A 24,153-nucleotide genomic window follows, 5' to 3' on the forward strand; every position below is an offset into this window, starting at 1 on the left:
ATTTGCTTGTTGTGTTACGTCAACCAAATGTCCTTTCGATTTCGATAAAGAATAAAAGTAAGAATAAAAAAAGACCTTAGATAAATACAAAAATGAAGAAAAAGTATGTGTGAATATTTACAAATGTTGAGATAGGCAAAGAGTGACAGCAAGAATGAGACAGAAACGGTATGAGAGTGAGTGAGAGAGATAGGAACGGGGGTTGAAGAGAGATGAAAGAGTATCGATAGAAACGGGTGGGGAGTTGCTGAAAAGGGGCAAAGCGGGGAGCGCAGTGTGCGATCGCCGTTCGAGCGGTTCGGTTTATGTCATGAGAGATCGTTCTGTGAAACGGCTCGTTGTTTCTCACTCGTATACGATTTGATAACGTACGTTATTTTTTTTTTTCCCTTCCTTTCTTCTTTTCTCTTATAATTTCTCTCGTTGATATCCAAGTAGTTTGTCAGAGAATAAAAGATAGCGGTACGCGTAAAGGAGAGTTGGATGCTTATTAAAAGCACTTTCGAAGAGATGTTACCGAATAATAGAAGATAGTGATGTGCACAGGCGATCCATCAAGATGATTATTTAAACAAAACTTTTAATGTAAAGAGAGAGAGAGAGAGAGAGAGAGGAACACTGAAAGAAAAAGAGGAACAAAAATATAAGACAGAATAAAAAGAAATCGAAGAAAAACGAGAGGACGTAGGAGGCTTAAAAGACCGTAGTCACGGTCTTCCTAAGAAATGGGCAAGAAGGGCTCCAAGCGGAAGACCCGATGGAGAACCCTAAGCATTGGTGGTGAGTCTGCAGTTTATTCTCTTCATCGTTTCCCTAGACAATAATTTGGCCTGACATAACCCTTTTCCATAGTACCCACCTCGTGTGTGTCTGTGTGTATGTGTGTGTGTGTATTTGTGTGTGTCACCGTCGTCGTCGTTCACGAGATTCTCTTCCGTACACCCTTCTCGTAGAAGAAGACGCAAGCACGAGCTTGCGCGCGCGCGCACTCACTCACTTGCTCACCTTTCTCCATATTTCGCGAATTACCCGACGTCCGACCGGGCCATCGATCGCTCTCAACCAGATATTGCCTCGCCTTCGCGATACTCTCTCTCTACCTTTACTTCCTTTCTATAATCTATCCGTTCATTTATTTATTTCATTCTTATCTTCATTTCTTTCTTTTTTTCTTTTTTTTTTGATATTATTGTAATTCTACTTCTTTTTCTCTTTACCTGTTTAAATATTTCTCGTATTAAACAATAAATAAGAAGACATCTTTCTTTATTTCTATCAAATATTTCCAATAAATTTTCCACCTCCTCCTACTCATTCGTCAATGTCAAACGTTTCCCCCCTTGATTCTTCCCCACCCCCACCCCGATGATCTCATATTACATCTAAAATAATGAAATAATCATATGAAATTTTCTATTACGAGATAATACGATTACATGTCGATAATGTCGTTTATACATTTACATTCGTACATGTGTCGGATATCGAACGTTTAAATAATGATATTATATGGTCGAGAAATGGCTTATTCTTAGACTCGACATCTCCCCGAATAATTTTTATTCAAACGTTGCCGTAGTAATGAGACGTTGTTCGCATAACGAGAGGTAAAATTCGTGACAATGAGAACGATACGTTTCTAATTTATTTTATATATTTCTTTTCTTTTTTCTTATTTCTAATTTTTGTTTTATTACTTACTATTCGTTTCTACGTTTATTATAATACGTATTTACGCTTCTTCACTTTCTCATTTTGAGGACTATGACAGAATACGCAAGTTGAAAGATTAAATATCTTTTCCTATACTTTGTTTATATACATGTATTACACCTCCGTGTATGTATATATATTATGCATACATGCAGAGAATGAGAATGTGTAAAGAGAAGGGAAGAAAAAAAGAGAATAGTGTCACTAGGACAGGTTAAAACAATTTCTTTGAGACCTACGAGCTTTTAAATGTTTTATAATTTTTAATAAGTGTTAATTCAGACAAAGATTACGACGTAGGTTTTTTTTTTTTCAAAAATAATCCCCATTTACGCAAAAAGGTAGGAAAGAAAAATATATTTACGTCCTTGAGAATTATCAGTTAGTTTATCTGTCGGGTTTTACGTTTATGCGCGTAAATATAAACATATCCTTAATGGGGTCCGTGTTGTATGGTAGAGGCATGCTTAGGATCGTCAGAAACGTTCGACTGCGAAACCACCTCGCGACAGCACACATCGATCCATCTAGCACCCTCTCTCTTTTGCGCTTCTTTTCCTATTTCCTCTGCACTCTTTTAGCTTGAGAAAATATCTACCTGACCTGGAACAATGAATCCAACAGAAAAAGGTCTCAGAACAAGTTACTTTCATAACCAAAATCTTATTTTTTACTTTCATTCAATTCACCTCATTTTTATAGGAAAAATAAAAACGAAAGAATTTGTTAAGGTGCGTAAGGTTTGCAAAACATAATCCATGTGTTACGTAATATTATATTTATTTAATTCATTTAATTGTGATTAAGGAACAAAAACAACAAAAGGAGTTTTATGCTCGTATTGCATAACAAGGATAATTCGTGTATTTGACTTTTTTGTGTGTTTTATGTTAAAACTAAATTCGTCTGATTTTGTTCTAAATAAATCTTTAGTAAGTTATTTATAAATATATAAAGAACATGCAAGAATAAATGAAAAGAATGTCATTAAATAAGGAATATATCTTGATATATTACTTGCCTTACTTATTGTACTACAGAAAATGATAAAAGTATACTTCAAGAAGTATGCGAGAATGAGATATTTAATTTTAGCCGATAATGAACACGTTGAGTGAGCCAACACAAGATTCATTAGAAAATTCGCTTTAATTATGAAGCGAATATTTAAGCAGAAGCTAGAAGAATCGTTTATTTTATTTTTATATATTTTATTAATATCAATCAAATTCCAAATATCTAATTTAATTACGCAAATATATAATAAAACATAAATAGAAAGAAATTGTATAAACATTCTAACCTTTATTATTCCAAACCAGGATCCGAATATTATTCCTATATATTCTTTATTTTTGATAATATATTTAATTTCTACACACACTCATACATATATTTATCTCTCTACTACATATACATAAAGTGTTCTAAACTTAGACAGACACCCTGTATATGTGGTGTAGAAATAAGATTCTTAAGGAGTTAGTAGCTCAGTCAACGAAATTGCGATCGGTTCAAAGAGTTTGAGAGAACAGGGATAACAAAGGAGAAAAATAAAAAAAAAATGATTGAAAGAAAAAAAAAGAGGCAAAATAGAAAGAATATAAAGGATAAAAAAGAAAGAAAAAAATAGGGAATTCTATCCACGCGACGTCAAAGCGCGGTGGTGGTCGTTCTTGCAGGTTGCACGTGCTACAGATCGTAGACCTTCCTCGGGCGTCGAATGACGCGTTCTCGGGTGTTACGTAATTCTAACCAATGCCGCCGGTAATAACGCACAACTTTTAAGTACGTTACGTTGCATACGGGGCGTCACCAATTCTCTTTCCAACTTCTTTTCCATGCACACAACATAACCTCTTTTACAGAGTCGTAGGTACACGTAGATTTAGAAAAAAAAAACATTCTACGGAAACTATTTTAATTGCTAATTATTAATATTACTTATTATTAATCAATACTAATCGAAAATAACTTCTAAGAAGAATGATAATATTTGAAACTAGCTATTTGTATAGTCCATGGCGTACCTTAAGCATTCTAGGAAAAGCAATATGGCGTCCGAAGAAAAAACGAGAGGTATATTTGTCTAACCAAATCGTTCGAATCATTTAATTAGTGTTTTTATTCAATTTATTTTTCTGATTATGTAATATTTGATTAGGTATACGTATATATACATAAATATATATGTGTGTATAGATTGATGAATATGTAGAAAGTAAGTTTTCTTTGAACGTTTGTTAAATCTTTGGAAGAAAATACTTGGAGTTTGAGTTATGAATAGCACGTGAGTGACCACGAGGAACTCGAGTCACATGTCATACCGTGCCATACACAGACGACGAGTTCGCTTTTCGAATGATTCGTGTGTCACGAGTCGTTTATACTTAAACTCACTCACACTCTCTCATTTTCTACAACGGCCAAAGTCTTTACGAGTCTTCCAAAATATGTAACTATCTATATATTGCAATATTCTGACGTAATATTAGAATATTATAAGAATTTCGTTTACCAATTTTTCGAATAACTTTGACGATAAATCATTGAATTTTATTGTTATAAATTTTATGTTTATGATGAGTCTGAAATGATTCTAAAAACCTATTACTCTTTTTAGATTATTTTTAGATTAATTGTGTTCAGATTGTAAACGATTTTCTAGTAGTCTTACCATCTTAGAAAATAAATTGGTTAGTAAAATATTTGGAGAAAAAATAAATCTGGTTTTTAAAAAGTACCATAGGAACTTATGTGACATATTATGCAATTGATATCTAACTAAATTTGTTAATTAATGGATACATCGATTTATTCATTCTTGTCTTTCAAATCTTACCTTGGAAGGTTAAAGAACTCTTGAATGTAAGCCAAATTTAGCATCGATTGATCTCACACTTCTAACAAGACCAATTTATATATATATACCCTCACACACGCATAAAATTTCTAAGTACAGTTAAATACAACCCACCTCCAGCTTTACAATTTTATGTTCGGGTTTATATCTCGGGGACATCTTCTTTACTCATTCGGCCATTATGTAACGCATAGAACATAACCTATAAATCAATGAAATGGCATAAAGAGACTTGAGATCTAAAATATCTCGGCATTGAAGAATACAATAATTTACAAATATATTTCTATTTGTTTCTTATAATTTCCTAATTAGTTATTAATCATTAAACCGCATTGTCACTGCAGTAATGACCTATACAAAAACACTTTTTGTTGCAATGTGCAACAAACAATTACTCAACGACCTAATAGTCAAAATATTTTGTTAGTTTGCCAAAGTAAGACATATGTTTTTACGTCTATTTCATCGAGTATACGATCTATTATATGATGTATTTTGTTTAATATTCATACAATACTTAATATATAAAAATTTTTTTTAAATATAATACATTCACTATAATCCAATTCAGTTACACAAAATCGAAATAAAAAAAAAAAAGTATATTCATCCAAGAAAATTATGTAACCACGTGGAAAAAAATTTTTCTACATAATTTTATATTATACGTAAAGAAAATGACGGCGAAGGTGAGAATGAATTCGAAACGAAGAACTCTAATGATAGATAGATAAATAGATAGATAGATAGATAGAAAACCGGTCCAATGTTTTCGACAATGTATCTAGATCGTTCTATAATAGTCCGACGTTCCAAATCACTTATGCTTCGGCTATCCTTAACACTTTGTCATCGTTTACAACAACGGCAATGGTTAAAAACAACATTCTTGTTCTACTAGTAGAAACAAATAAAAAAAAAAAAGGAACGTCCGAAAAAAATTATAAATAAAAAATGAACAATACCTTAATGAAACTAAGCAATTACATTTTACGAGATCGTGGAATCAAAATCTATTTTTTTTTTTTTTAATAAGATTTATTATATCAATATTTTACTTAAAAATTGACCATCGCAAATGGTTTACGACAAAGGACGCTTTACCTTCATTTTATTGGATAGAAAATTTTAATCTTAATATGAATTTATTCGTTAAAAATTCTATATACAAACTTCAGTGTGTATGCAATTAAGAAATAAAAAAGACAACAAAAAATTACTACAACACTTGACATTTCAGCATATTTAGCTCTTATTGCAACCCAAAACGTAATTGAATGATTAATCAATAATATTAATTCGACAGTATACGCATAACTCTTGAAAATATTTCATCATAACATTTGATGGATCAATAATTGAAACATTATTTCATTGCTTTGTTTTACACACAACTATGTTTTAAAATTATTCTTTAAACATATTTGGCACATTGAGTGGTGGGTACTTTAAAAACAATTCGTGGACTGTCCCGTGTGTTTCAATTTTCATTAAACAATCGCCATCATTAATAGTTTTCTACAATAACTTCGATCAGTATGATAGATTCGTTCGTTGCATTTAACACGGCATGTTTCTTTTTTACGATTCGCAATAAATTGCGATTGTCGTAAATATTCGCGATACGTACTGGAAAAGGGAAAACAAATAAAAAACGAAAACGGAGGGGGGAAAAAAAGGGAAAACAATATTAAAGAGATTTATTCATCGGGGATGTTGTTAGAGAGTCCAGACAGACGTATAGACAGAAAAGGTTGAGGGGAGAGCTGGATTTTCCTCTGGAGTAACCGGCCGATCAATGAAAATGTCTCCAAGGGAAAAGGAAGAAGGGCCTCCCCGTTGTGGCACAAGTTCAAATTTTCATTGCCAAAAAGGGAAAGAAAGAAAAAAAAAGAAGTAGAAAATAAGAATCTACGCGTCTGTTAGCCATAGCAACGGGCGGGCGTGTCTTTTTCGATTTCACTTTCGATATTATGAATTAAAAAGAAAAATATATATAAATGTATGAAGAAAAAATAACAATTATACTTATAATATATTCAATTAAATATTAAATATATATATATATATATATAATATTAATAATAATACATATAAATAATATATAACATACAATTAAATATTTGTTAATTATTAAAATATTATTAATATAATTTTAAAATATATATAAATGTAAGAAGAAAAAATAACAATTATAATATATTCAATTAGATATTAAATATATATAAATAATATATAACATACAATTAAATATTTATTAATAACCGTTCTTGTCCAAAAGGTTTAAGAATTAATACAAAAACGAATAAACGTATAATTTTATATATTCCATATTATTTTAAAATGAACAAATTTATTTATACTATATGATAATACTTAACATAGATCATAAACGTCGATACTTCAAAGGATTTAAATATTATATCTAAACGTTATATATATATTTATAAATCGTTTTTAATTTTGCATAAATAATACAAACATAGGAAAAAGAAAGCAACATGCATTTTGGCAATGCACCGCACTTGATCTTCCCCGTTGATGTATGTCATGTCTATCCACACGAATTACATAATTACTCGATTACTATAAAGTATAAAGTGATGTTCGTCATCGACGTCGTCGTGTCGGCACAAGCCGCCGTCCTGTTATATAATTCTTCTAACTGAGAAAAACGAAACGCGCGCGCCACCAGATACAGCCGTTTCTCTCTCTCTCTCTCTCTCTCTCTCTCTCTCTCTCTTTCTCTATCGTCTCTATTTATCGAATGGTTGGTGTGTATCTTCACACCTAGTCGAATTTCTAGAAGAATCTTTAGAGACACACTATAAAAGGAGAGGAAAATAATAGGACCCAACCATTTTATTTCATCCCCTCCCCCCCCCCAATTTTCATTATATTCTCTTCCTTATTCATCATTATTATCGATCATAGAAAAATTTTAACGCAAAATTAATTTATTATTTATTAACAACATATGATCTAAAGTTTTTATTTAATCGATTAAATTGTTTAATATAAAATATTTATTTATATATTTATATATATTTATTCATTATTAATTTATATATATTTTTAATAGAAAATTAATATTTAATATAAAAAATAATTTAATCGATTTAATCTAAAAAAAAAAAAAGGTAAAACAGGTAAAAATAGGTGTAAGGTAAAAAAGGTATCTTTTGTTAGAAAAAGTTCTGTTTTATAATTCTAGAATTATAGTAGGACCGATTTGTCTTTTAATTTCTGTCGTCGTCGTCGTAAATTATGACGGTATAACTAAATACAAAAGTTGTTTATTACTAGGAAACAAAATGTTCGTTCGATCGATTATATTACTAACAGAAATTCATTTTAATTGGAGAAGGGAAAATAAAGGTCAGAAAATTGTGATTAAATCCTTAGAAACAACCCCGCTATTATAATCTCCTGCGCAAACGTCGTTGAGGTATCGAAGAGAGTAAAGGGGAATGGAAATGCGTTTGTAATATTATGTGAGCGCGCGCGCGCGCACTTGAGGATCTGGGGAAGAGACGAGAAAAGTAGGGGGTGATGTGATGGTTGTGTGGAGGAGGGTTTCAAGTAAGGGTGGGGGATGAGTTAGGAAAATCGTTTTGCTCCGCACAGTCGCCGGGGCTCGTGGAAGAAAATCGAAGAGTGAGAAGAGGAGAGTTTGTTGGGGGGGCGACCAGTGTGGCATACACCACCACACCGTGTGTTCGCCACTTCGTCGTATTTTTTGTCCATGTTACTGATCTTTTGCCCGGGTTGACGTACCAATCGACAAATTTTCATCGACGAAAACCTTCCTCGTCTGTTTTTTTGTCGAAAATGCAAGAGGAAAGAGTGGAAGGGAAGGAAGAGAGTGGAGGGGTGTTCAAAAATAACGTCGATTAACAAATTGAAAAGATTCATAAGAGATAAAGATAAAAATAGTGCAGTTGAAAAAAGAACAAAAATAAAGAGACAGACACAGTGGATTAATTGTTTATTTCTTCATTGTTGTTGTTTTTTTTTTCTTTTTCTCTTTTTATTTTCTCAATTTTCTTTCTTAACGTTATTAATATTTGTTTTCAATCGTTAATTCATTCCTTATTCTATTTTTTTTTTTTTTGCTTTTTTTCTTTTTTGTTTTTTTTTTTTCTTTTTCATAAATATTTTGTGTTATCTTCTCGCTTTCAATTAAAAATCAATCAAGTAATGACATAAATTATTTCGATTTATTGAAATAAAACTTCGAGATAGAATTTAAACCGATTACGTAATCTAACATCGATCGTGTACGATGTTTGAACGTTGGGTACCTTTCTTTCTTATCGAACAACACTATATTTTCGATAACTATATTTATATGTGCGTGTGTTTCTGTGTATAACATACATCTATAAACTTATTGTACGTTCCATTTCAATTGAAATTTTTAATCTCAGTATATTTGAGAATATGAAATGTATATCATTATAAGTACAACAATTATTAATCTCAAACAATAATTAAACAATCGTTTAACACGTTGACTGCTACGCGCTTTTCACATGATTTGCCTGCCACGCCTATATGAACTTTTTATTATGGGATGCATATTTTATTGAATTTTTTTTTCTATAATTGTGTTTAATGCATTATTTATAGTGAGGCCATCGGTGACCCCCGAGGCGCTGTAGACCATTTTTATGATTATCAATTTTTTCAAACTCTGACCAAAAATGGTAGTACTAATTACTTGTGTTGTAAATTAAATTGTGCTATACAAAGAAGTAACTCGAAAAATATTATAATTACCGATTTTAGGATGAAGTTAGCGATGTATTTAATGAAATGTTCTGATGATGAAGATTGCATTTTGTCAAGCAATTACGTACAGAAGAAACGTCATTTTACATGTCATACATATTTTTCTTGTATGTTCTATATGTCATTATTTTATTCAAACCCTTAAAAAAACAATAATATTATTTAAAAATTTATTAATATCGATATTTATTCTAATTATGTATTTTTACTATTGGTTGTATTGAGGTCACCGGTGACCTACACGACAGTCAATGTGTTAAACTTTCATCGATAATTTTGTATAAAAAGAGATTGGAGAAGATTGGGGTTTGAGGATGAAAGCTTGTGGAAGGGAGGGTAGAAAAAAAACAAGAAACAATAATGAAAGTTTGTGAAAAAGATAAGGCACGTACGTTTAATAGAGTGAACATTACACGGCGTTACGTAAAAAAAGGTAGAGTGGTAAATCGAAGAGAAAGATGGGAGGGTGGTGAGAGGTGAAAAGTAGGGTCACCCATAAAAAGAGGGGGATTCCATTCAAATATCATTCAATTAATTTATATATATAAACCAATAAAACCGATATACGCATTAATTTATATACGACAGAGAGATAATATGGATCATAGAGTTTCGAAAAAGAAAAAGAGAGAGAGAGAGAGAAGGAGAGAGAAAAAGATGTTTGTTCTGCTTTGTGGTAAAAATGTGTTCGCTTTTATATACGAAATCTAGAAACGGAACGTGAGTAGATAAAGATAGGCTTCGTGAAGACGAAGTGTTGCATAAGCTAACCAACGATAACGGAGGGCAAGTTTATAGACTCGCTACTTTAACATTATCGTTTCAATTTTTGAAGTGCAAATATATGTGTCTTACATGTGTGTTCGTATGTACATGCATGGATTTTATGCATGCGTGCGTGCTTGCGAGTATGTTTGTGTGTATGTATTCAAGTATTTGTGGTCGATTTTACCTTCGACTCTAAATAGATTAGTATTATATATTTATAGGCTTAATACCGTGTCGTTTGTAATCGAAATTTTATCGAGATTTGTTCTATTATCATCATCGTCAAGAAAATATCTCAATGTTGTTTTACTCCGTATTTTATCTATCGTGATTTTTATTTTATATTTTTTGACATATTTCCCTTTCTTTTTTATTTTGTTTTTCTTTTTTTTATAATAATATCAAATTCGAAGACTATTACTACAAAATAAACTTAAGAAATTGTGATATTAATCTCCGGTTATCGGCTCTGCCCTCCGTTATCACAGTTTTACAAACTTGTTTCACGCAAACGACTACGGAAGAAGTTGGAAAGATATATTAATATTTAAAGATTCTAAAGACTACAAACATTCTTTTTCATCGTTCTTTTGTAGAGTACTAGAGTAATGTACTAGAGGAAATTGATAGCTTTTTAAACAATTTCAACGAAGTACGCATATACCAAATATATCAATAATATTTGTCTTTTTAATTTTTGTTCTCTCTCTCTTTAATCAACGAAATCAAATCGGGGTTGGGAGTTTGCTGTTCGGTTTTTTTCTATCATTTATTTTGAATTTTGTTGTTGGTGTAAATTTTAAAAGAAATAAAAACAATTCGATTCGAATTTGTTACACGAATACGATTTTATGTCTATACAGGTATATATATATATATGTAGTATTACCTGCAAACGGATCGATCAATGAAGCGCGTACTCTTTTCAATCTGAATACGGTACATAGGAAATTATGCATGTATGTATGTATATGTGCAAATGTATATATTTATGAATACCTATAGAACATACTTCAATCGAACTATACTGAGAATCTAGGCAGAAAAAAAAGAAGTCAAAGAGGGAATGAGGGAAAAATAAATCGTATCGTCGACCTTTTCCATAAAGTAGGAAGTGATATATTTATACTAAAAAAGATAATAATCTAAGAGGATTACAAAAAAAAAAAAAAATAAAAACAGATTAGGAACTTAGAAAAGGTATATAAAAAAAAATATATAATTAAAAATTAGTCTTATTGTTAGTTCGAGAAACCGAGAAGACATTCGACTGATTTGCATCGAGGAAGAAGACTAATTAGCATCGATTATCGTTCGCGTACTAATCGTATTAGTTTTTGAAAAAAAATTACTGATGTTTTTTTATACAGCAATAACGGTATATATACATATACATATATAAATTATCTAATATTATTGAATATACTATTAGTATATTAATCATTTATTATAATAATATATTTAGATTTGTATATATATTATCTCTCTATATTTAGAAAGATATAAATATCTTATAGTTTGTCGATATATATAAATAGATAAATCTATGTATAAATTATCATACATATATATATATATAATTTAATAAAAATTAGAAGATTTTAGTGTAATCTAAATAAAATTCAAAAAATATGAAAGAAATATTGTTGGAGGATTAGTAGTCGTCGTCCTTCGTTGAACCCGAGAATTTCGCCGATGGATCTATCTATTCCTCGCTCCATCGTTCTCGTCTTCTATTCTAATTCCAATGCTATTCTAGTCCTATGCTAGCACGGTAGCCAATCGGCTACGTCCGCCGGAGCGCACGACACTCTACGAACGCCCTCGTCTCGTCTCGTCTCATATCATCTCTCTCTCTCACTCTTTCTCTCTCTCTTTCTCTTTCTCTCTCTATCCATCTATCTATCAGTCTGTATCTCTCTTCTTCTTCTCTTCTTCTTCTTTTCCCCCTCCTCTTCTCTCTACTTATCCACCGCCACCTTCCGATTACCTACACTCACCCCTTTCCGCGCACAGCCTTAGTCGATCTCAGGGCATCGCGTGCGAAGCATTATTACGCTGCTGCATCCTCGTTACGTGTATTTTCGTCCCTTATCACTCATCCGTAACGATCGAGACAAACGACGGTGAGAGAGGAAAGAGAGAGAGAGAGAGAGAAAGAAAGATAGAGGGAGAGGTAGGGTGGAAGGGATGAAAGTATGGTAGGGTAGCAGAGGGTGATAGTGATTTAAAAAGAAATCTGATAAAATTATTTAATTATTGGTAGAATGAGGGAAAATAATAATAATATTAATATTAATAATTAATTTCTCGATATTTATAGTAAAAATTTGGAGCAATCTCTTTGAATAACATTTTCGTTTCTTCTTTCTTTCCTTCCTTCCTTCTTTCCCTTCTCTTTTCTTCCCTCCTCCCTTCTTCTCTTATCTCTACTTTTTTAATGTTATATTATACTCGTCAAATAACGCATTTATCAAAAGAGAAATAAATGCGTTATTAGAAACTTTAAATCGTCGTGTGGAGTGCTTGAAAACGGATTATCTATCTATCCATCTACGGTGGAAAATTTAAAAAAGGGCGGAAGGAAAAAGTCATGCAGTGGCGCCGACAACGGAGGGTTACCCACGTGATCGGCTCCTCCAATCACGTTTTGCTTTTAGCAAGGTACCAAGATGGTACGATTTTCAAATTGTCATGAGTTAATGCTCGCGAAATTGGTCTGTTTGTTAAAACAAAACATCTTTTGTAGTTATTCCTTTTTTTTTTTTCTTAATTTTAAATTTGTTTTATTTATTCTTCGCTCTCCTTTTTTTGTTGTTGTATTATTTAACACGCTAAGTACATTTTTATTTATACGCTTCAATAGTCACGCTAATATAAAAAAAGAGAGAGGGATGATTTTTAATATGAAATATAATGCTCTGTATGATAAACGTAACATTAATTAACCAATAATCGTATTGTAAATGATGACACATTTTAAAAACTACTAAGATATAGCATTATAACGAACCTTTAGTAATTGTCACACTTATCGTTCACGAAAGAGAGGAGGTTCATTTGGCACGAAATCTAGGCTAACATACTTTGTGTTATTTGCTATCCTTGTATATATTATATATATTTGTTCACTCGATAACTCTTCCAAACGCTTATTGGAAGATATTCGATTTTTGCGATAGTAAAAATAAATGATAAGAAAAATTCAAATCTAATTTACAACGGTTGAACAATAATTTAAATTTATGATTTTTTTTCTTTTTTTCACAGCTCCACCAGTAGAGGAGGACGAAGAAGAAGACTTACGAAATGGATACGTAAAAGGTCAACAAAATGACACAAGCTCTCATAGTTTCGACCGAAACGGACAGACTGAGTATAAACCAAGAAGAAGCATCGTTGGATCCAGTGGTAGCAGTGGTTATGCGAGTGGAACATCCAGATCGAGAAGAGACGACTCTACAGGGTCTCTGTCGCAACCTAAAATTATATTTAACGAGGATGAATATACGAGGATTACTACACCCAGACAAGATGTTTTATTCAAGAAGGGTTATCTATCCCGTAAAAAACCATGGACTGGTAATGCCAGTACCAGCGCTACCCCATCGACCACTGAGAGTCAATCAGCCTCGCATTCAACCGCAGGTAGAGGTATAGGTAGAAGCGTAAAGCACTTCATCAAATCTTTAGTTTTATTATCCTTTGTGTTTATTATTCTAATATCTTACGTATATAGCATATAAGATTAACTTATTCTGTTGTCATCTTTGTCTATCTTAGGAAAAAGGTAACTTTTTGATTATTCCATATTGATTCTCTCTTTCGTATTTATTTATTTATTCTTTTTTTCTTCTTCTTAATTTTCATATCGTTTGCTCTAAATCATCCACCTTGTTGAATTTATTTTTCCCAAAACAGTTGATCTTTTATTTGTAATGCAATGACCTTTTAGATGGTAGCGAAACAACAGAGGATCAACAATTATTGGATAGGGATAGCGCGTCTGGTGAATATCCTCCAGGAATTGATCCAGCTGCTCAAGTTGGTTACGGAACATTTTATGATCACGCCAGTGGCTATTACTACGAGTATCCAGTGATGTTGGTAGGACCTGCACCAGTTCCTGCTCAAATTGGACCTAGCATTCTTGCAGCTTTGCCATGTGCTTCAGTACCTTTGAGACCAATTGAGTGGATCAATCCAGCCTTCGTACCAAAACTATCTGGTCAATCTTATTGTGTGATGGACTCCAATGATAGTAATTATCAGGTGAAACTAACTCTACTCTGTGTTATTGTACTTATCCGTATTTAGAGAAAAAAAAAGGAGGTATTAATGTAACCAGTAATGTTGAATGATTCTTAACAGAGTGGTCAAAGTACAGAAAGTCATCCAGCGGTAATAGAAGAACATGGCAATGCATTAGTACCGGTAGAAAATTCTAATGGTATGTGGAACGAAAGTGTTACTGAAAGTGCAAGTTGCAATGGAAGTGTTGCAGAGGAGATGGAAGAACAACAACAACCACAACAACAAGAGCAGCAACAAGAACAAGGGGAAGAATCATACATGACGACAGGAGAAATGGTCAAAGAGGATAATCGAACAGAAGAGTTTTACAGTGTAGCAGATCAATGTCCAATGATAGAAGAAAACAACGATGAGGGAAATGGTGGTGGTCCTTATCTTGAACCGATAGTGATGCAGCAAGCACCTATACACCATATGCCACATGTGATACCAGCCATACCACAACCATATATGTATCCTGGTCACTACATGTTCGGTCCACCACTGGTCAACGTTAATGGTTGGTTAACAATTAAATCTCTCTGTTATGTTTATGCGAATCCAAATTATTGATATTGTTTTTATGACTTATTTTCAATCACTAAGAATAGTTAGTTTCTTTTTATTCGCTCTTCGTATACGATTAGATCTTCGTTCTGTTCACGGACGGATGGACGGAACAACGGACGAAATAAAAAGTCTTATTATGGATAAGAGAGAAAGAGAAACAAAGAAAAAGAGATATATAGAAAGGAATCTTTCTACATATATATATATATCTGTAGAAGAAACAAAAAAGCGCACGTTGGGAAGGAAGCGCGTAACGTGTCTCTTTATGATCGTTTACGTAACGTTGCACAATCGGCCACTATCTTTACATATTCTTACATTATGAACTTGGAAAATGTTATATGACGGGGGGAGTTAGTTTCTATTTAATAATTATATATTCTTACTTCAGAGTATTATAATAAAACTTAGGGAAAAAAAATTTATTTTTCTTTTTATCGTCGATATTTTCGGTACTATGGATATACGAGACTATCTTTTGAAAGCTAAAATAAATAGTGGGAATATAAGAAAGGGAAGGAAAAAAAATACAGAGAAAGGGAGAAAAAACTAAAGAAAGAAAGAGAGAAAGAATGAGAAATATCGGTTACTTCCTTCCCTGTAATGCGTCAAGATTGGGCATAGTACATTTGATTGTACCTGTTTCTAATGTTAAACGAGAACAGTGTCGGTTGGATGCGCGGCCAGGGGAAAGGGATTTACCCAGATACATGACTGCTGTCCCGTCCATCGACATCATTGCTGTTTTATTACCACCGTGCCTCTACCCCATTCAAGGTAAAAGGTAATAATACGCAAATAGGAATAGCTCATGCCTTAGATACGATCGTAATGGGAAAGGTTTTGATTATATTAGTAAACAAATCTACCGAGTCATTAAATGATCACTTTAATTAAGATTCAATTAACAACCAAGAGATCATTCATTTTCAAGTCAATTATTTTAAACTATTTATTTAAATTCGAAAATCTTAGATCAAACCTATCCCTATAAAATGTTGACTTCTTAAAAGTGCAATTTCTCGCTCTTGCGTTAAACATTTAAAAAAGAAAATAAAAATAAAAAATAAAAAAGAATTCAATTGATTTGCGATCGTATCTAACAGCAAGGCTTCCTATCACACGCTCGATGTCTCGTATTTGTACAAAAAAAAATCAAAAAATCAAAATGTATCCAGAAAAGATGTTTTCTGGTATATCCACCTGTGTCATCTCATTCACTACGTTTAATATAATATATATATATATATATAAATAAATGTAATTATCTCTCTCGCGTATTCGCGTTTACGATCACGCAGTTCTCTCATTGCAATCACGTTGCACACATGAAAACCATCTCTCTTATCTTAGAGGTCCATTGACTCATGCCCGACGATCACGAGTCACGGTGCCGCGGGCAAATTGCTTCGACATTTAGCACGTCGGAAATATACGTTGCCTCCTTGAAAAAGAAGAAGAAGAATAATAATAAGTAGAAGTAGAAGAGAAGACAGTAAGGAACAAGTAACGAGACTTGGCAAAGTAAACGCATTGCGCTCCTAAAACACTAAAATAGAGTCTGGGTAAAAATATATTCGTTGGCGTCGATGCGAGGCCAGGAGCTCTCGAGAAAACGTTAAAAAGCCAAGTTCATTCCACACCTTCCTCAAGCGAGTCCTCCTCTCAATTGATGGACGAAGAAGAAATTAAACTTAAAAGGTGTTTTATACAATTTATTTTACAACAGCTACAACGACCAAAAAGAAAAAAAAGGACACTGGTGCACTATATTCATTCTTTAATCGTCCTTTCCTAAAAGAATCGTTCTGTATACTGTATACGTTAGATTATTTCTATTTGCAATATTCGAATAATAATAATAATAATAATAATTAATTACAATACATTATTTAACTTTACTAAGAACAATTGTATTTTCTTTTTCTATTAAAAGGTGTAACCATACAAGGAGGACCTATGATCAGAACAACAGATGTTACAAGAGTGACGACTGCTTACAACAAACGAAGAAAGAAGAAAAGAAGTAGAAAGCAAAGAAGACTCGCGTTGGTAACGTTGAATTTGATTATATCCAAATATGTTTTATGTATATATAAACACATTGAAATATATAATATATTTATATTATTATCATTTTCTTCAGGTTAATCCTGAAGATGATGAAGAGGATTACAGTTCCGAAGGAGAAAGTGCTTTATCGTCTTCTCGGACATCTTCTTGGTCTACGTGTCCAGCTCTGGTTACAACAACAACAACAATAACAACAACCACAGCAACGACAACGACAACAACGATGACAACGTCAACGAGGACGACGAATCGACCTCTTAATCCAGAGTGTGAAGAATTTCAACTTCGTCCAGTCGTCGAACGCGATGTTTTACCTGCGTTACCACCATCACCATCACCATCACCATCACCATCATTACAACAACAGCAGCAGCAGCAGCAGCAGCAACAACAACAACAACAGCATATCTCTGAAAAAACCGAACAATTACTTGGAACAAGTACGTTTACCGAAGGAATACATGAGAACGGTAATAATGCTTCTTGCGAGACAAAATATTATAATACTTCCTGTAAGGATATGAGCAACAAAGAAGAGGAGGAAATGGCGACATTGAATGAAATTCACGATAAGAATTTAAAATCATTCGTGAAAGAGTCGTCGTCATTGTCATCGTCGTCGTCGTCGGTATCGACGTCATCTAACAATCAAGTTGACTCTTTGACTAATCCAGAGAATAGACTGATCAACTACCTCTCTGATAATAACCAAGTCAACTCAACGAATGAGGAGATTACAGACTACGTAATTAACGACGCAAGGACTGAAAGTAAAGCGTCGTTGTTAAGGACTGATATTAAGGACGTCCCTAATAATAGTTCGTTCAGTGCCAATGAATTATCCGAACGATCTAATAGCAATGTTAATAAGACATTTCCATCGAAATTATACGTTGAACGTGATAATGAAATATTAATAAATGGAGAATTATCTACGAACGAAGAAAAAGAAGATGATATTGACTATGATACAGAAATGATGAATAATAAAATTATTCCATCTTTGGAAAATCGTACCTTGCTTTCCAAAATAGTAACAGTGTCCTCAGAATCGGCATCGGCAACAGCATCGTCGTCGTCGTCGTCAAGATTGGCTAATCAATTGGATCCCGAGGAAGAAACGATGGAAACCAATTATGTTAATACTCGACAAGAAGGGTTGCAAGAAACATCCGAATCGTTGGGTACTGCGAAGGGTAAAACAACGATTTTATTATCTACGAAAAAGAAGTACAATTCGAAGGGTACAAAGTTAACAAGAGAATCAACACCCGATCCAACTAATTCAAATAATAATAATAATATGATTAATAATAATAATAGTAATAATAGTAGTAGTAATGGCGCTGCTATTGGAGTCGAATGCGAGAGCAAAACAGTTATTTCGTTTGATACCATCGATAATAACGTTGACAACGCACAACAACCACCGACACTTTCATTACCCTTCGATTCGAAATCCGTATCTATTATTGGAAAAGATAATAACGAAATTGAAGTGGAAGATCGTGTATCGAGCGAATCCGCATTTGAGACTGCAAGAGACAATGTCGATAATAAGACTGTTAGCGAAGACGTCGCTGAAAATTCGAACGATGATTCTGGTTTCGAGACCCAAACGCGTCATCCCGAATATCGTATTACCGAAGCCGTAACCGAATGGTTAAGAAGAGCTAACTCACCTGACGTATTTATTAAAACATCAACGATTATTTCGGACGATAGCGAAGATAACGTAAACGAGGATGATTTCGATGAAGAGCCGCCAAAAAACTTGCAAGGCAACCCCATACCTGCACTATCTTTTAATAGCAAAGCCAATGATGATTACTCGTCGTGCATGGCTAGCTGCAGCGAATTCGCAAAGATTAATAACAACATTGAGAACGATAAAGAGCGCAACAATGATTTATTATCAGCAGTTAATAAAAGGAAAACAGCAACAACAACGTATGTTCGAGGTATTAAGAAATTATCAAGAGATAGATTCGCTAGACATGTTGTAAATAAAAATGATAATATTCTTAACACCAAAGCTAAACTTTCTTGCTTCGATTATTCTTATCAACAACAACAACAACAACAGGAAAAGGAGGAACGACAACAAGAAGTAGAAGAATTCACAAGAAAATTAAGAAAAAAGAATCTGCTGAAAACAAATGTTGCGGCGGGGGTTTGCGAATTTGTTGAGAAGGATAGTGTTGCGGGTATGAGGGTTGCTAACAGCTCTCGGATGAATTCAAAAAGAAACAACGTCAGACGTGGGAGAAAAATGGAGAAAGTTCATAGAAGGCCGGCTGAAAGTATGAATGTTAAGATAAGATGTATCAATGACGTTGCTGGTATGGAAGATGAAGGAATTGCAGAGGAGGATACTATGAATGTTAGAACATTTGAAAAAGGAGAAATAATTGTTTCAATAGATGGGAAATTTCTTCAGATTTCACCGTTCGCACAGTTCGTGCATTATGTTGAGAATGTATCCAAAAGTATTAATCAAACGAACGAGATTAATGTGAAAAAGACAATAGTTGATACTAATAATAAACTAGAAAAAGAAAAGATGGATAAGAAAAAAAGAAATAGCAATGATGACGACGATGATGATGAAGTAGAAAGTACAGTTGCTTCGTTGATTAGTATAGAGGAACCTGACGTATTAGAATGTTGGGAAGCAGAAACTATTGAGCCAATAAGAACTCCAAAGAAAATGTTACTAAGTCAAGGTGTATCCTATGAAGGAGAAGCCGCTGAGGAAGATAATTTTCAAGCCGAGGAAGCTATCATAGAGCATGTACAGAAGTATTACAGATTCGCACGCGAAAGCGCTACGAGTATTGAAGAGGAGCCATTAGAAAGTAAAATAAATGCGCTCGATCTTAAGCCATTTAATAAATCCAAAATGGTGCCAAATAGTCCTGTTGAATTGATCAAAGGTTATCAAGGAGAAGAAATTCCAATAATAATGCCAAATGAAAAAGACACAAGTATAGTGGGAAAACTTAAAATACCCATCGATGAAGCTTATGAAGTATATGAAAGTTGCTACATGGATAAATCACAATCCATAACTCTTGATTCAATTTTTCAATCACGTAAATCATTAAATCGTCAAGAGGGCGAAGGACCTATACCATGCAGAGCGGTTTGTTGTAGCATTCAATAATAATCTTAAATAACTGACAAACAAACAGTTATATAACTTCATTATAAATATAATGTCTTGGAGAAAAAAGACAAAGAACGCGATGATTGTTCTAAGGCTGCACATTTCGATTGTACTCCTAATGACACTGTACTTTTTCCACAAACATTATATATATATATCAACGTATATGTTTACACCATTGCCTCGAAAAAGTGAAAGATCGAAATTTATTCATTATATTATTATATATGAAGTATGCGTTAATATATTTTTATCGTACAACAAAAATCATGATTCTTCAAGAAATGTTTCGAACGAATCGCGGGACAAACGGGGAACGAAACATATTTAAAAAAAAAAAAAAGAAGACTGTTCTTTCTTTTCTGTTTTAGTTCTTTTTTTTTTGTAAATAATTATATTTTTATCATCTCGTCATATTTCACAAATACTTCAATCGAACATTATTACCCGCATTGTATCAAAGAAAAGAAAAAGAAGAAAAAGCATTAACGTTATTGTTTTTACGAATTAATGATTACCACGATGGGTAGAAACTACTTGGCGCACATATTTTTATTTTTATGATGACGAGCATGCAAGTCGTGCATTTTTGATGATCTTGCCAAGAAACAAGATTAATCGAATATCTATCATCCCGTTATCTTTATTTAACGGATAGAAATCATTAAGAATAAAACGAAGAATTAAAAAAAGAAAGGAAGAGAAAAAAAGAAAAGAAAGGGAATGGAAAAATAATGGAAACACAAGCGACGACACGTTGATTATTTTTCTTGTTCTTATTAAAAAGAAAAAATACAAAAAGTATGTATTAAGCACGATACGAATTATTATTATTATACCATGTCTGATAATGACTAAAAAAAACCTATTTTTTACAAGCTCCGTTTAATCCACCGAATTTTACATAATAATTGAATAATCAAGTTCGTGTACCACGTTAAAAAACTACCTTCGCTTAAAGGGAATACCTTGAATTTGTTGTTCGAAGATAAAAAACGTAATTGAAGATACTATAGCTTATATTAGGGAATTCGCTATATTAATTAATCGCTTCATTCAATTTCCTAAGCCATGGGCTTATATTATTATTATTATTAAATGAAGATTAAAAAAAAAAATAAAAAGAGAAAAAATAGAGAAAGAAGAACTCGGAAACAATTACTTCTTACATACTTTGGGTAGTATTACGTATGGATATTGACATGATTATGGCATTATGTTTGGCTAGGTATATATGATAATCTAGACGAAAAACAAAAAATGCAGTAGATTACGTAGTTATATCCTAGCTGTTGAAAAGAAAAGAAACAAACAAAGATTTAAAAAGTAAGATACGAACAAATAAGAAAAAATAATTAATATAGAATGTACATAAGTTAATGCTCATATGTGACAATGAGCAAAGTTACATTGATTTAAAAATATTCTAAAACAATAGAAAAGAATATAAAAGTTACGTTGAAATAGATGCATACATACATAAATACATAAATACGTACATACATACATACGTACATACAATTGATATAATAGTTGCACACTTTGCTTATATACGCATACGTGTACTTACTTACACATGCAAGAAGAAGAAGAAGCAGAAGAAGAAAAAAAAATATATAACAGAAGCTGTTGTTATGTCATAATTCATATTAGTTTCATATATAGCAGGGAAAAAAAGGATAATATACCTCAGGTTGGTAAAAAATGTATATCTCGATTGAAAGAAAGAGAGAAAGAAAAAAGAAAAAGGAAAAGTATGGTTCACTAATATCGCATGTATCTCATATCATAATATACAAACATACCTCAAAGAAATGTATATATTTAAAAGCGCTATTCATCCAACAAATAAACAAACACACACACACATAATATTGACGTCAGGTATAATAATAAATAAAAATAATAATTAATAATTAATAATAATAATAACTAATATTAATATTAATATAATAATAAAATAATAATAATAATAATAATAATAATAATATAATCATTAATCGGAGCAACAGCGATATATAGAGAAGACAGTCGTTCCTGCAGTATCCTAATTTTTCCAAGGTACATGAAAAGCATCGATTATTTCCAGGATAAATCCATAAAGTTAATAGTAATTCATTCACTTTAAAGTATATTAATGATAGGAGCGAATAATACCGCTATATTAAATGCGCGTTGCATTAATTGTGTGCCTTATTCTGTGGCGGCCATTTGTGTAACCAGTTCAAAGCAAAACAACTCCTTCATAATATCAACAATAAACAATATTGTTATTAAGGGAGCTCTTAAGACTTATTATTACGCTCGAAGTCGCAAAAAAAAAATTTAAATAAAAATAAAACACTTGGCGACAATGATTTTATCTCTGGGCATGCATGATATAACATTGATGATATATATATATTAAAAAGTGAAAAATAATTAAAAAAAGAAAAAAAATAATAAACAGCAACCAACAACAACTCTCATTTATTCCCTTCGTGGTTACAACTAACGTGCATACACACATTCGTACGAGGAATACGTGGTAGACATTAATATATTAACGTCTTACAGCAAAAAAAACTAAAAATAAATAAATACAAAAACGTCACGTTACTGTACAATTATATTTTAGTTGAATTTAAAATAAAAATGTAAGGGAGTTAAGTGTACTTCAAATTTTGTTGTGTTTTTGTTTAAAAAATATGAATAAAAAGTTGCAATTAATTGTTATGCGTTTTTTGTAACAATAGCTTTCTGTTCTTTTTTTGTTATTTTGGTTTTTTGTTATTTAGTCAAAGGTAAGATAAAAAATGATGCAAAGAATATTACGAATAAACAATTAATCATAATTGTATATGACGTATTTACATACAAACATATGAAAAATAAAATGAACATTTCTTTTATTAAAATGAAGATGATAAAAAGAATATATTTAACGTATATAAAAATATTAATTTCAAAGTTTTAATATATTTTATATGTAAAAATAATTTTAAGAAGAGAAAAATATCCTAGGTAGTACTCCAGCTGCAATCATTTTGAATATTGCCGCCATTAGCAAATTTCAGTTGGTAGCATTGTTAACAGACAGGTTGTCCTTTTTATATTTGAGTTTATTAATGTGGTATTTTGTAGGACTATTAAAAGTCTAGGAGGATTACGTTTAAGAAATGTATTGAGATATTTTTGTTTTATCGGATTAAACAAAGAATTATTGATATTTAGATCAAAATGTGGTATGAAGTAATACCGACGATGGTAATAATAATGGCTGGCTTGGGATTACCACATCACGCTGCCCATTATTTATGTTTAAAAATATGTGACACTGTGAGTAGACGTTTCTCATAATATATATTTTTAATAATAGTATTAGATTATTTAACATGTACCACAACCAATCATTATTTCTTTTATAAATCCTGTTAATAGATGCAATAAGAGTTCCATTTATTTATTTCATGTTCATTATATTATAGTTTACTACTATTTATTTCATTCTTCTAGCCAAAACGTAGGTTATTAACAGATAACTGGAATTTGCTTATGTATATAAGAGATTCACGTTTATGTGATCATCCAATGACCGCAGGGGTAAGAATTTATTTCAACATTTCTTATATTTACAGAAAAACACATAAAAAAGATTAATGATATTAATATGCATATATTTATTTCATTGTAATTTAGAAAATGGGACTGGAGAATATACCTGATGAATGAGAAGTACAACAAATTCGAGTAATAGTATCTTAGATCTATTATGTAAATACAAGTATTTAATACAAAATATATATTACATTGAAAAATATTATATTGATTTTATTTTGCATGATATATCGTTATAGCATATATATACTTAGCTTTAATCTAATATTTATATGTGTGTGTATTTTTTATTTCAAAAAAATAATATTTT

The 24,153-nt window shown here is 31.9% G+C and overlaps 1 protein-coding gene and 1 long non-coding RNA gene across 7 annotated transcripts; both read left to right on the forward strand.

Annotated features, from left to right (window-relative positions):
* The first annotated feature begins 247 nt into the window (after window positions 1–247).
* Window positions 248–20,922, forward strand: LOC122521513 (serine-rich adhesin for platelets-like). 6 transcript variants are annotated; one of them, XM_043642334.1, is made up of 7 exons: window positions 8,749–8,974; window positions 12,622–12,816; window positions 13,412–13,795; window positions 14,097–14,413; window positions 14,513–14,954; window positions 16,941–17,056; window positions 17,151–20,922. In XM_043642334.1, the coding sequence occupies exons 2-7, from the start codon at window positions 12,735–12,737 to the stop codon at window positions 20,241–20,243; spliced, it is 4,434 nt and encodes a 1,477-aa protein (XP_043498269.1). In that variant the 5' UTR covers window positions 8,749–8,974; window positions 12,622–12,734; the 3' UTR covers window positions 20,244–20,922. The 6 variants fall into 6 exon arrangements, with proteins under 6 accessions (XP_043498274.1, XP_043498269.1, XP_043498270.1 ...); XM_043642335.1 differs by having other exon boundaries at window positions 12,642–12,816; XM_043642336.1 differs by having other exon boundaries at window positions 8,749–8,879.
* Window positions 20,923–23,347: 2,425 nt separating this feature from the next.
* Window positions 23,348–24,043, forward strand: LOC122520986. Its single transcript, XR_006304633.1, has 3 exons — window positions 23,348–23,564; window positions 23,742–23,828; window positions 23,925–24,043. It is a non-coding gene; the product is annotated as an uncharacterized LOC122520986 (long non-coding RNA).
* The last annotated feature ends 110 nt before the right edge of the window (window positions 24,044–24,153 follow it).

The sequence above is a fragment of the Polistes fuscatus genome, unplaced genomic scaffold (assembly GCF_010416935.1).
Source record: "Polistes fuscatus isolate 324 unplaced genomic scaffold, CU_Pfus_HIC Scaffold4, whole genome shotgun sequence".
NCBI lineage: Eukaryota > Metazoa > Arthropoda > Insecta > Hymenoptera > Vespidae > Polistes > Polistes fuscatus.

What these genes read in the sequence shown, in the direction of transcription:
- LOC122521513 (XM_043642334.1), top strand. Translation starts at nt 12,735, where the DNA reads ATGCAGTGGCGCCGACAACGGAGGGTTACCCACGTGATCGGCTCCTCC. An exon ending in CCAATGATAGTAATTATCAG is followed by an intron (nt 14,414 to 14,512) that starts GTGAAACTAACT and finishes GATTCTTAACAG; the next exon opens with AGTGGTCAAAGTACAGAAAG. An exon ending in AGCAAAGAAGACTCGCGTTG is followed by an intron (nt 17,057 to 17,150) that starts GTAACGTTGAAT and finishes CATTTTCTTCAG; the next exon opens with GTTAATCCTGAAGATGATGA.